This window comes from Schistocerca piceifrons, chromosome 2 (assembly GCF_021461385.2).
Source record: "Schistocerca piceifrons isolate TAMUIC-IGC-003096 chromosome 2, iqSchPice1.1, whole genome shotgun sequence".
Classification (NCBI taxonomy): domain Eukaryota; kingdom Metazoa; phylum Arthropoda; class Insecta; order Orthoptera; family Acrididae; genus Schistocerca; species Schistocerca piceifrons.
Genome location: NC_060139.1, coordinates 833,524,083 through 833,539,034, shown reverse-complemented (window position 1 = coordinate 833,539,034; position 14,952 = coordinate 833,524,083). Strand labels below are relative to the sequence as shown.

At 42.2% G+C, this 14,952-nt stretch overlaps 1 protein-coding gene across 1 annotated transcript in view; it reads right to left on the bottom strand.

Annotated features, from left to right (window-relative positions):
* Positions 1 to 14,148, bottom strand: part of LOC124776410 (inactive ubiquitin carboxyl-terminal hydrolase MINDY-4B) — a 320,724-nt gene extending 306,576 nt beyond the window's left edge. The window contains exon 1 of the mRNA XM_047251395.1: positions 14,007 to 14,148. Coding sequence (XP_047107351.1) covers positions 14,007 to 14,139 — 133 coding nt within the window. The 5' untranslated portion in view covers positions 14,140 to 14,148. The remainder of the gene's footprint in view (positions 1 to 14,006) is intronic.
* Positions 14,149 to 14,952: the final 804 nt, after the last annotated feature.

Here is a 14,952-nt window from a genome sequence, read left to right as displayed (position 1 = left end):
GGGCAGCCACCACAAATTGTATAAAGCGTGGGTAGTGACCAGGATGTAGCTAGGTCTGTTGGCGGAAAAATAATTAATGACAAGAATTGCACCAGCTAGAATGAAGAGATAACTTATCTTTATTTCTGACGAAACGTGCACCAGCAATGCAAGTCCAAGTAATATCCAAGAGTAATCCGTGTACTGAGCCTAGTCCAATACAATAGCAAATATCACACAGCAAAGGCTAGCAATAGACAATCGACAATAGACTGTCCGTCTCGGGGCCGGCGCTCCTCCTTGTATGCAAAAGGCAGAGGGTGCTGCGGACCCGAGCTCAGCCGTGGCGCGACCTCTTCCGTCGGCGGTAACGCCCTGAGACGCCGACGGCCGCGACAGGAACTGTGGCCAGCGATGTCACGGTCAGGGCGCGCGTGCGCGAGTTGGTTGGGTGGTTCGTTGGGTCCGTGGATACAACAGTATGGAAATATTTATGTAGTCAATAATTTCTTTAAAATAGACCCAAATCTGCGCAACCCCCAACTCAACGCACGTTACAATAGCCACAGTTATGGTATTTCTTGCTGATCTTAGGCCGGTTTAAACTACGAAATACGCACCGTATTCCATTACCATTGTCAAAACTTCGATTAAGATCTTGACCGTGGTCTCAAATCGGCCAATGTCATGCGCCCCTTAAAGTGTGGCAACAGTTTTCCCATCACCTTCGCGTCCGCTGTACTCACCTTGACAGATTTTTTGAGATACATACGATCCTCTATTCCAATTGAATTCGGTTGCCTTCCCCAGTTGCTTCCCTGAGAGAATTCTCACTGGTGATTTGTGGTAATAGGCGAACAACGTAGGTATTATTTCTATGAGCAGCACAATCCAAGGCCGATTGCTACCACATGTATTATAATAAAGTGTACCATTCGTAATCGTGCAACGGCCTGGCCACCTCTCATTGTTGTGTCTTCTGTTTAATATCCCTTAAGGATTCACCCTCCTGCTGTTTGGCGCTCCCTTTAAATAGCGCCGGGAATCACGCAACATAGAAATTACCCCTCGCGATTTATTACTCTTCTCACGTCCACCATCTCATTCTCTTCCGAATGAACATCTGACTCACACCGTCCACAACGACATCGGACGTCCTGACGAGCTAAACCTCGAACTGAAAAGCTGAACTTCGTGTAGCGCACCTAGCAGTCCTGCCTGAGCACCAAGGGTGTGCCAACACTCAACTCAACGGGTTTGTGCTCCAGGTTAAACCTGAATTTTTCAAAAGCAAACAAAATGAACACAGCATGAAGTTCATAAGCCGAATACTTCTCCAATGGGGAGAACCCTCTTCAAACATATGAGTCTGGCGCCACCCCTCTGGCTACTCCTGAAACAGCACCGCCGCAACTCCTGACGTGGAAGCATTAGTTCTCACCATAAATTCCTTATCTAAGTCCGGTGTGGATAAGAGAGGAGGTCTGGCTAGCCTCCTTTAATCCTTCAAATGCTACTTGTATGGTTCTAACCCCATTAACATTTACAACCATTCTTACGTAATTCATACCCTGGTCTAGCCAAATGCGCGAAATTCGAAACAAATTTCCGCAAAGTATCTCCTTGGCGTTCCTTGCCGGCGGACAATCTCTAACAGCCTACGTAAGTCCAGGACCAGTCCTCACTTGTTCTGGAGAAACAAAATGTTCCAGAACCCAAATGCCAACGAACTGGATTTTTACGCTATCCGATTTAACCGTCAGTCCTACCTTCATAAGGCGCACGAAGACCCTTCTTAAGTGTCTCATATGTTACTCCCAGTCTCTATTAAAAATTATTATATCGCCCAGGTAATGATACACAAACTCGAATTTAACACCACGAACCAACGTATATAAGACTACCTTGCCAGTTGCGAGATCAAACAGCACCCGATTTAATTGAAACAGGTTCCAATCTGTGACAAACACTGACATCTGCTTAGATCCTTCGTCTAACATAATTTTGTCGTCAACAATAGCAATCGTCCAATTGAGCAATGTCTGCTAGACAAACACGAGCTCCAGAGAGTCAACCGTGAGAAGGGATAGGGACTGTGACAGAGATGTAAAATTCTTTTGGTATAATAGAAGGACCGACATTAGAGAGGAAATCTGCTCTGATGTGAATCAGAGTAACCACGGATACTACTGTAGTTGGTACCAAAATCTGTGATTAGGGCCAGTACTGAGGATATTCTGGTAGCTATTGTTCTAGATACAGGAGCGACTGTCAATGTGATTTCGATCAGTTTCTTCAACAAAGTATTTGAAAAACCCATCTCCCTTTCCTGTACATAACTGAAAGGTTATTGGAGCCGTTGAGCAGTTGACTTGAAAACGAGAAATGTCAGAATACAGGGATGGATGTTAGTGAAACTAGAAAACCTAGAGATACCATGCACCTGTCTAATAATTGAATGCTTGATTGTTGAATGTATTCTGGGCGTTTATCTGTGAGAAGGACACAAAGACTGGCTTCTCTACGGGCAAAGTTTCCTTCATGATCAGAGAGCTGTTACCATATTTTTTTTCTTATTCACCAAAAACAGTAACAAAAATGGCTACGATGAAAGGACATAAATAAGGTGACAGATAATTGCAGTCATAAATTACAGTATTCAAAAAATTAGTCTTTAGCAGTAGCAAAATGTAGCACCTTCACTGTCACCTTCAACTGGTGGCAGATCAGCATGCACATTTTCTTCTTCTGCAGCCGGTTCCTCATCATCATTTCCCAGATCCAATTTCATCATGGGCAGTAGCCACGGATAGTATAACCACGGACTGTACTGCCGAGGTTTTCGGGTAAACTTCATTATAAAGGAAAATCGCAGGACAAGAGCGCTTCTGGTTAAATCAATCCAAGTACTTGGCGTCACGCCGAAAGTAGAACAGAACATTACTGGCGAGCAGAAAGAGCAGTTGTTCAACCTATTGAATCAATATGCGAAGGTGTGTGAAGAAAAACCTTGAATAACACGATGATATGCATATCACTTTTATGTATTTCCGTACAAAACCATTTGCCATGGTTTGTATACTGTCCCGTAGTCACAACGGGCAGCAGTAGATGAAGAAATCAGAACGATGCTCGAGTGGACTTAATTGGACCAGTACAGAGGATGTTCCACGAGCTTAAGCAGTTCGTAAGGATGTATCGTCGCCTTGAATATCACTATGGATTGACTATATAAAATTATTTGAAGATATAGTTAATCACCCGCCTCATTTATCAACATAGTACACTAGGAAGGAGCAAATGTTTCGCAGGAGGCCAAGAAATGAATGGTTCGACAAGATTCCACCGATTCCCTATGACAGAAATCAGTGGAGGAAATGTTAAAAAAGGTGTCATCAATTTGACAGGCAAAACATTTAGAAGAAGGCATAATTTCGAGATGAAATTGGTAAATGTCCAAAGGTATTAATCAGGTGAGAAAGTGGTAGTAAGAAGTCATTCACACTCATCACTCTTGGACGAAGGGAACAAAAAGTGGCTACACTGGCATATAGGACGTTTTATCATTTTACGGATTTCCAATCCTGGCGTATGACTATTAGGGCACCTGGATAATCATCGATCTAAGTTCATCCTCATGAAGGCTTAAGGAAATTTTATTCTTAGTGGGATTAGTGTGCATTATTTTAAGAACATACTGTCAGTTTGAATCTTTTAGCTGAATATTTATATTGGTGTAATGCATAAATTAGTTTTCGCTGATTTTCCAGTACGATTAACATGTATGTTCGGTTTTGAGATTATGTGACACATATTTGAATATTGTTCTCTGCAGTAGTTAAGAATTATCCTTTGAAGTACCCAGAAGCTCATGAATGATCCTTGAATTTTAAGTAGTTATGAGTATACTCATGGTCCTTTTTCATAGTGATTAGATCTCCTTACAACCGATGCACATTATTATTACAGTTTAGCGTAAAGGAAAGTTTTGTATTTATATAGATTGCACGATTCTCCCCTGATAATCTTAAGATTACTATTTTCTGGCCATACAAACAAGAGTAATGAACTCAATAACCCACTCTTAATTGGAGTATATTTGGACGATGATAATTACTGGTTTAGAAATCCGTCTAGCTTGCGTTTAAAGCTGCACCTAGTTTGGTACAGGTGGGACTTGTCATGGAGGTTGCTGTGATGTGTTGTACACTCTTAAGTCCGATCCTTCTTCAGAGTCCCATATTTCGTTTCTGACTATCAGTGTTGGGTCTGGTGCTCAATATATTTTGCATTGACTGCCACTGAGCTACTTGCTCCAAATATCAGGTCACTGAACCGAACTCGTGAGGACTCAGGGGTGTTTGGTTCAGTTGTTGCAGTTGTCATGACTTACGGAACTTTTAAATCAGAACTTCCATGAGAGGCAGATTAACCTAAACAAATAGAACAACGAACTTCAAGTCGAAATCTTGTTGATTTTTGTGTGATAAAATGTGGATAGAATCGTGATCATACGCGAGTGCAGTGTCATGAAGAAGGATAAACATTCTGGTGCGCACCAAGTGAAACGAGTGACAGCCAATCGCTCAGGAATGCACCTCAACAATCGGTTCTCAGAAACAGTACTGCTGTCGCCGATGTGGCGTTATTGCATATATTGACCCTGTTTTGTTTGACAGATCTTTGAAATGTACCGCGGACGCTCTGTGAATGTGCTGTGTGGGCTTTAAGCAATTTACCAGCGAAACTACAATTATAAATTACAGTCTAATTACAACCCAAGGAAAATTTATTATGCATAATAGCCAACTGTATAGCAGACTTCTCTCGAATACAGAAGACTCAGCATATCTGACAGCTTAAAATAAAACAGAGATTATTCTGCGGACATTATCATTTACGAACTAATCGATTCACTTAAAGATATTTACGTAAATAAAGTTTTGCTCATTTGTATTCTGAGTACCAAACAGTCTCTAACATGACGATACAGCAACTGCAATACTTCCACGTCCTTTAAGCAAAACACTTGTTTCTGCTCACCCAATGACACCATATTGAATCAACATTTCATAATCTCGGGTATCGAATCTACCGAGAACTCCTGATTACTTAGCATTCATGGTAAAGGGTGCGGCAACCTAACGAACTGTGGCTTCTACGTTTCATCGTCTCTTTATATCTCTACTTTCTCTGTCTGGTTAATATGCTCTGCCAGAATAAAATTTCCCTGCATGAATGCTGCTGCAAATGAATCACTAATTATAACATGTATTCACACTGTCCTGCAATTCACTAACTGCCTGCCGACATTCTCCTTCTTTCACTAACAACAATAATCGTTAGTCCTATTGATGTAACGTGTAGCCCCAGCTTGCAATAATTGCAGTTGTCCATGGAAAGACGCACCACTTTAAAAAATCTGAAGAACTAATTTCTTCCCCATGAGGGTCATCCTAATGTGGTCGATTTCGCTACTCACGTCTGTTTCTCTCCTGCTTCAACCTGCCAAATTTGCAATTTGCTGTACCCAAGGGGACGGCTCATGAATGACCACTTCACACAGGAAAGTAAGCCAACATTTCTTACTATTCTAAAACTAAAGCAATGGGCACCATGCCAGCGACACACACAACCACACTCTGCCTATCAATTGTAGCACTAGATTTGGGTGGAGTGGATGTGGGCAATTTCATCTCGAAATTATGCCTTCTTCTAAATGTTTTGCCTGTCAAATTGATGACACCTTTTTGAACATTTCTTCCACTGGTTTCTGTCATAGGGAATCGGTGGAATCTTGTTGAACCATTCATTTATAGGCCTCCTGCGAAACATTTGCTCTGTCATAGTGTACTATGTTGATAAATGAGGCGGGTGATTAACTATATCTTCAAATAATTTTATATAGTCAATCCATAGTGATATTCAAGGTGACAATACACCCTTATGAACTGTTTAAGCTCGTGGGACATCCTCTTTACTGGTTCGATTAAGTCCCACTCGAGCGTCGTTCTGATTTCTTCATCTACTGCAGCCCGTTGTGGATACGGGACAGTATACAAACCGTGGGCAATGGGTGGAGGCTTAATCTACAAAGCATTTACTAACGATTTAAATATTTCCATATGACCAATGTGACAAGGCCAGAAAGTTAACAAATAACAATTAATCAATAGCATAGGGCCCATTCCTAATCTTGAATAGTTTGGGCATCAGACAATAAAAGAATAAGTAAAAAACAGTTTAGTAAAAATCATAAAAAAAAATCAAATTTGACTCAGTCGCCATGACACATACAAAGGGCACAAAGTTTCAGACAGCTCAGTTTTACAGAAGTACTGTTCACCTAAAAGTCTTGACATGATATCTTCTGCCCTCGAAATGGGATAGACCTCAATATCTAATTGTTCATTTATAGTTGATTTAAGGTCAATACAAACATAAAGTGAGCCACTTCATTTTGTAACACTACCAGCGGTTTTTCTTTAGTTTATTGGCTTTCGGAACATCCCCATACAGCCAATTCAGCACTAAAATGCTAAAATGTCAGTTATAATGTTACCAATGCAAGGACAACACAACATCCAGTCCCTGGGCAAAGAAAATCTCCAACCCGGCTGGGAATCGCACGTAGGCCTCTTCAGTTAGAGGTCTGCTGTGCTGACTGCGCAATTAACGAGGCTCTACCAAAGGTTGGATCCGTCAGTTGTGAGGTCAGTTCGAAATGCTGCAGGCACTATTCTAGCTCTAAAGTAATGAGGTACTGTAAGCTACATAATTATTTACACATCATAGACCCGATGAAAGTAAGTCTGAAAATTCGGTGCGTAGGGAATCAAGCTCATAGAATTGCACGACTCCTGATTCTACAATCTGGGCTCCCTCGATACTGTTGTTACAGTGAGGTTGGGCAGTAGAGAGACCACATGAAGACTGTAAGTCAGATATGTGAAGCTTCTGTATTGTTGTTTGGGCCTTGGATGTCGGGGTTTGAATAATGGGTGGTGTGTCGAAGATGAACTTTATGAGTTCCGCTTACGCTGTCTGTGGCGTCTATGGGAATGCCACTACATGGAATCTATCTCACTTACACCAAAATTTTTCTGTGCTGTTTTCGATACTTTAAACAGTGTTGCAGAAGATACGGTGCTTTCCTCAAAATAGTGCTGTGTTTATCTGACATTTCAAAAGTTCTTTCCAGTGTTAACACTTCTCTGAGAGCAGGATTTGTTAATTTCAGTGTCTGTGCACATACTTCTTTATTGGCTACGTATACAATTATTACATCATGCACGAATGATTCAGCAAATGATTGTTTACAGTTCAAAATTTCACACAAAAATCGACACTCATGCATCAGCCGCTTGAAATCAGTTCCCACGCATCGTGACTGGTGCGACTTCTTGCGAAAATGGAAAAATGTGAGCGTAGCTGCTACAAAATATGTTTGTTGCTCGTAATGCTTGGAGAGCATAGCCAAATTGGAACACTCAGGTTTATTGAGAGGATGTAATTTTTGAAGAAGACACAGTGTTTCGGGATCTTTATAATTATTGACCGAGTTTAAACGTATAATATCCTGTCATAAATTGCATCAGCTCCTCAGGCCACAACAGCATCCAGCACCCGCACTCGTCGCTCCATTTCATCCGGAAGAAGAAGACTAGGACTGGTACTATACACATCTGTAACTCCACTTCCAGGCGAGTAGCACAACCACCGTTACTAAACAGATTGCATTTCTACTACGCGCTAATCCCCAAACACTGTTTGATGGGATCTGATAGGGTGTAGAGACCAGGAGAGACTCTCGAAGCGTGACTCATGATGCCGTCCTGTCCCCGGCTTATAAAGCTGCCTGCGGCGGAATACTGTTGGAACTATTTCTCTGTCACGTGACACACGGACGCGAGTATGTTCCTTGTTGTGCGGCACCCGCTGCCGGTTTCGTCTCCTACTATCCGATCTCGGCGGCGTCGTCTCGTACTTGTGACGCTGAGGCCTGCAGGGGCAGTGGTGACGGCACGCGTGATGCAGCTGCCCGAAGGGTTGCCGGTCTATTAGGCGAGAGCCTGTGACATGGCAGAAACTGTGTGTTTGTTTTGAGGCAGCGTAACTGACAGAGCGCAAATTACCCAACTATATTCACCTAGTATATGATAATGAGAGCATTTAGCGACTTTCAACAAACTTTAACCATTATTTCAAACGTTTCCTAAACTTTTTCTCGCTTACATGCTTAGATTCAAATACTTAACACTTTAATTTCTGAAACTAATTTGTACTCGGAAGTGGAATTCCTGTAAGAATAGAGGTGTACTGTTTGTGCCTGTTCTCTTACCGAATAGACTAAACGTGATGACGTGTAAAAACTTCCTTACGTCATGAGTTGCCACTTTACTACAATATCTGGCATATACTCTCATCGTATGGAACTCTCACCCCCATATTTTACCCATCAGGTATCACCTAAATCTAGCATTCAGTAACTAATTGATCAGCTGCACAGGGCATATACTCTCATCGTATGGAACTCTCACCCCAATATTTTACCCATCAGGTATCACCTAAATCTAGCATTCGGTAACTAATTGATCAGCTGCACAGATCACGGACATAACCTGCCAAGGTAGCCATATGTTTATGTGCTTTATGTGTTTGGATATGAAAATCTACATATCACGAGCCACAAATTAGTTACATTATAAACGGTCCTACTCTCATCAGAGCACACAATAACTTCTTCAGAAAGATTGCGCAATGATACCAAGAGGTAATAGATTTTTTTAAACTTTTTTCATTTAATATTTTAATGTAGTTTTAACTGTTGCAATTCAATTTTGATCTTTACCATAATTAAGTACTGTAGCTGTGTACACGTTCTTTTTCTGTGAGATATAAACTGCAGCTTCTTACCTAGAGTGTGTTAATGATATTGATTACTGAAACTGTATTTGCGACGGCGGTGAATTTCTACTAAACTGCAATAAATTTTGTTAGACATTGGAACACATTTCAAGTAAACGCTTTATCTACATCTACATTTATACTCCGCAATCCACCCAACGGTGTGTGGTGGAGGGCATTTTTCGTGCCACTGTCATTACCTCCCTTTCCTGTTCCACTCGCGTATGGTTCGCGGGAAGAACGACTGCCGGAAAGCCTCCGTGCGCGCTCGAATCTCCTCGGGAGATATAAGTTGGGGGAAGCAATATATTCGATACCTCATCCAGAAACGCACCCTCTCGAAACCTGGACAGCAAGCTACATCGCGATGCAGAGCGCCTCTCTTGAAGAGTCTGCCATTTGAGGCTGCTAAACATCTCCGTAACGCTATCACGCTTACCAAATAACCCTGTGACGAAACGCGCCGCTGTTCTTTGGATCTTCTCTATCTCCTCTGTCAACCCAACCTGGTACGGATCCCACACTGATGAGCAATATTCAAGTATAGGCCGAACGAGTGTTTTGTAAGCCACCTCCTTTGTTGATGGACTACATTTTCTAAGGACTCTCCCAATGAATCTCAACCTGGCACCCGCCTTACCAACAATTAAATTTATATGATCATTCCACTTCAAATCGTTCCGTACGCATACTCCCAGATATTTTACAGAAGTAACTGCTACCAGTGTTTGTTCCGATATCATATAATCATACAATAAAGGATCCTTCTTTCTATGTATTCGCAATACATTACATTTGTCTATGTTGAGGATCAGTTGCCACTCCCTGCACCAAGTGCCTTTCCGCTGCAGATCTTCCTGCATTTCGCTGCAATTTTCTAATGCTGCAACTTCTCTGTATACTACAGCATCATCCGCGAAAATTGTCTTGTGAGATCTGTCTAACACGCTTCATAGAAAAGGGTAAAGACGAGTATCGTTCACAAATAATATATTTTCATTCAGAAACTTTAAGCATGATCCGAAAGTTGTTTCCTCCCACATTTGCCCCCGATCCCAGCCTGTGTTCTGTCGCTACCAACATCGTGTATGAAGAGTTAAATTCTACTCTTTCTTCACTCATCCTTTGTTGGGGAAGTAAAATCAATTAACAGTTTCCTCGTTCAAACACGCTAAATTTGAGAAATAACCTTTTATTTTTGGAAACAAATGTTATTTACTCTTATAATTTATGAGAAGTAAAAATTTTCTCTAGTTAAAGTAGCAACCGGCGCCAGTTCCTTTCCACGCCCATTCAATCAATTGGTAGCGCACTACACGTGAAGGCAAGGATACTTATGAGAGTCTCGTTTGGGCACACTGTCCTTTGTCAAATGTGTCCACCACAGCGTATGGGAGGTGCACATAAGAAGTTGCGGGAATTTTTGTTTTTTGGGAAGTATTTTTATTTATTGGTCTACTTCAGTGCCATCCCCTTCAAAATAGTCACCATTAGATATTATAAAACGATTCCAAAGCCTTTTCCAATATCCGAAACACTTCTGGATTTGGAACTTAGAACCAGCTTTTAGTTCTCTCGACTAGGCGTTTTTAATCTTGTTTATGCTTGTAAAGCGACAGTTCTTTAAGGTTTCTTTCTACTTCTAGGAACAACAAACATCACATCGGGACATGCGTCCGCCCCGGTAGCTGAGTGGTCAGCGTGACAGACTGTCAATCCTAAGGGCCCGGGTTCGATTCCCGGCTGGGTCGGAAATTTTCTCCGCTCAGGGACTGGGTGTTGTGTTGTCCTAATCATCATCATTTCATCCCCATCGACACGCAGGTCGCCGAAGTGGCGTCAAATCGAAAGACCTGCACCAGGCGAACGGTCTACCCGACGGGAGGCCCTAGCCACACGACATTTCCATTTCCATCGGGACATGCCTGGCGAATATGGAGCGGTACTGTTTTTAGCCAAAAAGTCACGAACAAGCAACGAACTGAGGGCAGGTACATTATCGCACTGTAAAAGCTATTAATTTTTTTGCCACAAATTCTGGCCTGTTTTCGGATTTCTTCAAGCAAGAGCGTTGAAGTCGTAAGCAGTACTCCCAATACATCGATCTTGTGGCAAGAAGTCATGGTACGCTATGCTGAAGAACACATTGCACATTTGACTTAACTTGTCGAGGTGAATCAAAATGCTTCCACTGGGACAGCAGAGCTCCAGTTTCGTCATCATATTCGCAAATCCGCGTTTAATCATCTTTTATGACATGTTTTAGTAGTTCTGCATCGCTGTTGACTTCATCTAAGGACTCTTGAGCAACTTGCACTCGCACTATTTTCGTCTGAAATTCAACAATTTAGGAACAGGTTTCGTTGTCAGTCATTGCATATTTTGTGAATTAAACAGTCTAGATCGATAAATGAAATGCCTTTTCTTATTACGACGTTTTGACTTCTGTCATCATCAGATATACATAATTAAGATGGAAGGAGCACAAAGAGTGACTGGCGTTTGTCATAAAACATCAAAGTCCAAATTTTCGAAAATAACCTTCAGTGTCAATATTTAAATCTATACCTAATAGGGGCGTCAACTAACATTGGGCTCAAAAATTATATAAATATGTAAGCTGTAGCGACAGATGGTGCTGGTATGGTGGACGCTGCCTTCACATATTCCTTTTATTTTATTATTGTTCTTATATTGTACTTATAAGAAGAAAAATTTACTTTAAATTACAAATGTACACAGTCGATTCTAAATCTTATAAGTGTAAATGGAACGGATAAACAGAATAATAATAAAATGAAAACGAATCCTGAAGGCAACGTCCTCCACACTAGCGCCAGCTGTCCACTAGAACTCATATCTGTATAATTCTTGAACCAGTTGTCAGTTGAAGCCCCGATTAGGTATCGGCAATAAAAGTGACACTGAACCTTGCTTCGCAAATACAAAATAACACGCGTGTCACTCTTTATGTTCCTATCATCTTAATTACAGACATCTGACAATGGCAGATACCGAAACTTTGTAATGAATGAAGACATTTTATTTAGCGATCTAGATAGCTTTATACTATGTATTCACGATGATCGCAGACTTAACTGCAAATTCATATCCTTTGTTAATAAACGAATTTCATATCCAAAACATCGGAAAAAATTTCACGGATGAGTCAGTATAGCATCATCATCGACTTTTTTGATTGAGATTCCCCCCTCGTTCATAATCTGTTGTTTCACTTTTTCCACGATTTTATTGACTGATCATGTGCTGGAGCGTACAGGTTGCTCGTCATCTTTATTGTCTTCACGGTCTCTTTCTAAACGCCTTAACTACTCGTAAATCCAATATTTAACATTTCTATAACTTTATTGCGCTTTATTTCGTTTTTACAGTAAAATTTAATACAAATTTTCTGATCTATTTTTATACAAGATGAATAGTCACCGATACTACCAAAATACATGTAATCTGTTTGACAGAAGACTAAATATCTGATTCGGCCAACACAGCAGAAATATTTTCCAGGTACACTATTTGATCAAAAGTATCCGGATACCCCCAAAGACATACGTATTTCATATCAGGTGCATTGTACTGCTACCTACTGCCTGGTACTCCATATAAGCGACCTTTGTAGTCATTACATATCCTGAGAGAGCAGAATGGGGCGCTCCACGGAACTCACGGACTTCGAATGTGGTCAGGTGATTGGGTGTCACTTGTGTCATACGTCTGTATGCGAGATTTCCACACTCCTAAACATCCCTAGGTCCAATGTTCCCGATGTGATAGAAAAGCGGAAAAATGAAGGTGCACTTACAGCACAAAAGCGTACAGGCCGACCTCATCTGCTGACTGACAGAGAGCGCTAACAGTTGAAGAGAGGCGTATGTGTAATAGGCAAACATCTATGTAGACCATGACACAGAAATTCCAAATTGCATCAACATCCACTGCAAGTACTATGACAGTTAGGCAGGAGGTGAGAAAACTTGGATTTCATGATCGAGCGGCTGCTCATACGCCGCACACCACGCCGGTAAATGCCAAACGACGCCTGGCTTGGTGTAAGGAGCGTAAACATTGGACGATGGAACAGTGGAAAAACGTAGTGTGGAGTGACGAATGACGGTACACAATGTGGCGATCCGATGGTAGGGTGTGGGTACGGTAACTGCCCGGTGAACGTCATCTGCTAGCGTGTGTACTGCCAACAGTAAAATTCGGAGTTGGCGGTGTTATGGTGTGGTCGTGTTTTTCATGGAGGGGGCTTGGACCCCTTGTTGTTTTGCGTGGCACTATCACAGCACAGGCTTACATGGATGTTGTAAGCACCCTCTTGCTTCCCACTGTTGAAGAACAATTCGGAGATGGCGATTACATCTTACAACACGATCGAGCTCCTGTTCATAATGCACGGCTGTGGCGGAATGATTACACGACAATAACATCCCTGTAATGGACAGACCTGCACAGAGTATTGTCCGGAACCTTCAGAACATCTTTGGGATGTTCTGGAAAGCCGACTGCGTGCCAGGCTCACCGACAGACGTCGGTACCTTTCCTCAGTGCAGCACTCCGCGAAGAATGGGCTACCATTCACCAAGAAACCTTTGAGCACTTGATTGAACGTATGCCTGCGAGAGTGGAAGCTGTCATCAAGGTTAAGGGTGGGCTAACACCCTATTGAATTGCAGCGTTACCGATAGAGGGCGCCACAAACTTGTAAGTCATTTTCAGCCAGGTGTCCTGATACTTTTGATCGCATAGTGTTTGTTTACAACGAAAAAATTCGCGAAAATCGGACTAACATAGCACGTGAAATTACAAAATTCCCGTTACGGTTTTAAAACACACTTCCTACCATAACAGAGGACAGAAATATGCTGTCTCGTTATTTACTGCCATTTTACGAAACTTACGAACGTGTCGCAATTACCATTTGACCAGGAACCACCACAACATGTTCTTAACCTACGTGAACACTGTGTTTGAAGATAGTCCTGTTACGAATATGGGAAATTATTCGATTAAAACAGAATCTGAGATCCGAATGTTGACGAAGGCGTCTTTGGACATGGAAATGTATTACTGAAGCAAGAACTTCTGTCGATACTCACCCCCGACGGATCGTGACGTACTGTTGGCGGCGGTGACCGCTCTGGCCACGGCGCCCAGCCTGGGCGCTGTCTTCAGCAGAGGCCGCCGCGCGGGAACCGGCGGCACTGGCGGCGGCGGATGTGGCGGCTGCATGTCCAGCGGCTGCTGGAACATGCGTCACCGTGTCGGCACTCATTCTCTGCAGACCTACCTAACGACTGGGATATTCACCAAACTTACCGTTCCTTCCATATCTACAGGGCGAAGAAAAAGTGCCGCACTTAGCGGTCGGCATGCGTTTCCTCATCCAATCCAAGACAAAAGCGTATCTAGCAAAGCATAGTCCCACCAATACATTTAATAAAAAATGTGACTTAATAAACGAGGCTCTGGTAACGCTGTAACTGCGTGCAGCGTGGCCAGGAACAGGCAGCATGACACAAATGAAACCAATAGAAAATAATAGTGGATACAAAAGCATCGTCTGCACTCTATGAGCTACAAAAAACACAATAGGTAGGCCACACTAGGTTGCACATTGTACTACGCACAATAATTCCACTGTGTCGTTTGACGTCCAGGCTTATCTTCAAAGAGCCGGTACGCACACATATGAGCAAGGTTCAGTATACAGAAGATGTTAAGCAACCCATCTTGTATTTCCAAACACTTCCCCACTCACTGGATCGTACTTCGCTCGGGCCAGTCAACATAACTGCATCCCACGTTGCCGAACCGGTATGCACGGTAGCTATTAGGTATTTTACATCCATGGGTTGAGTACTATAAACCTGTTCATTTAAGTGTCTCCACAAATAAAAATCTAGTGGATTAAGGTCCGGGGAATGTGGAGGCCGGAGCATTGCACCTTCACGACAAAATCTATTTCCATGGGAACCCCTCATTTAAATAGATACGCACGTTCATTCCAAGTGTGGCGAAACATTATTATGCTGAAACCAAAGC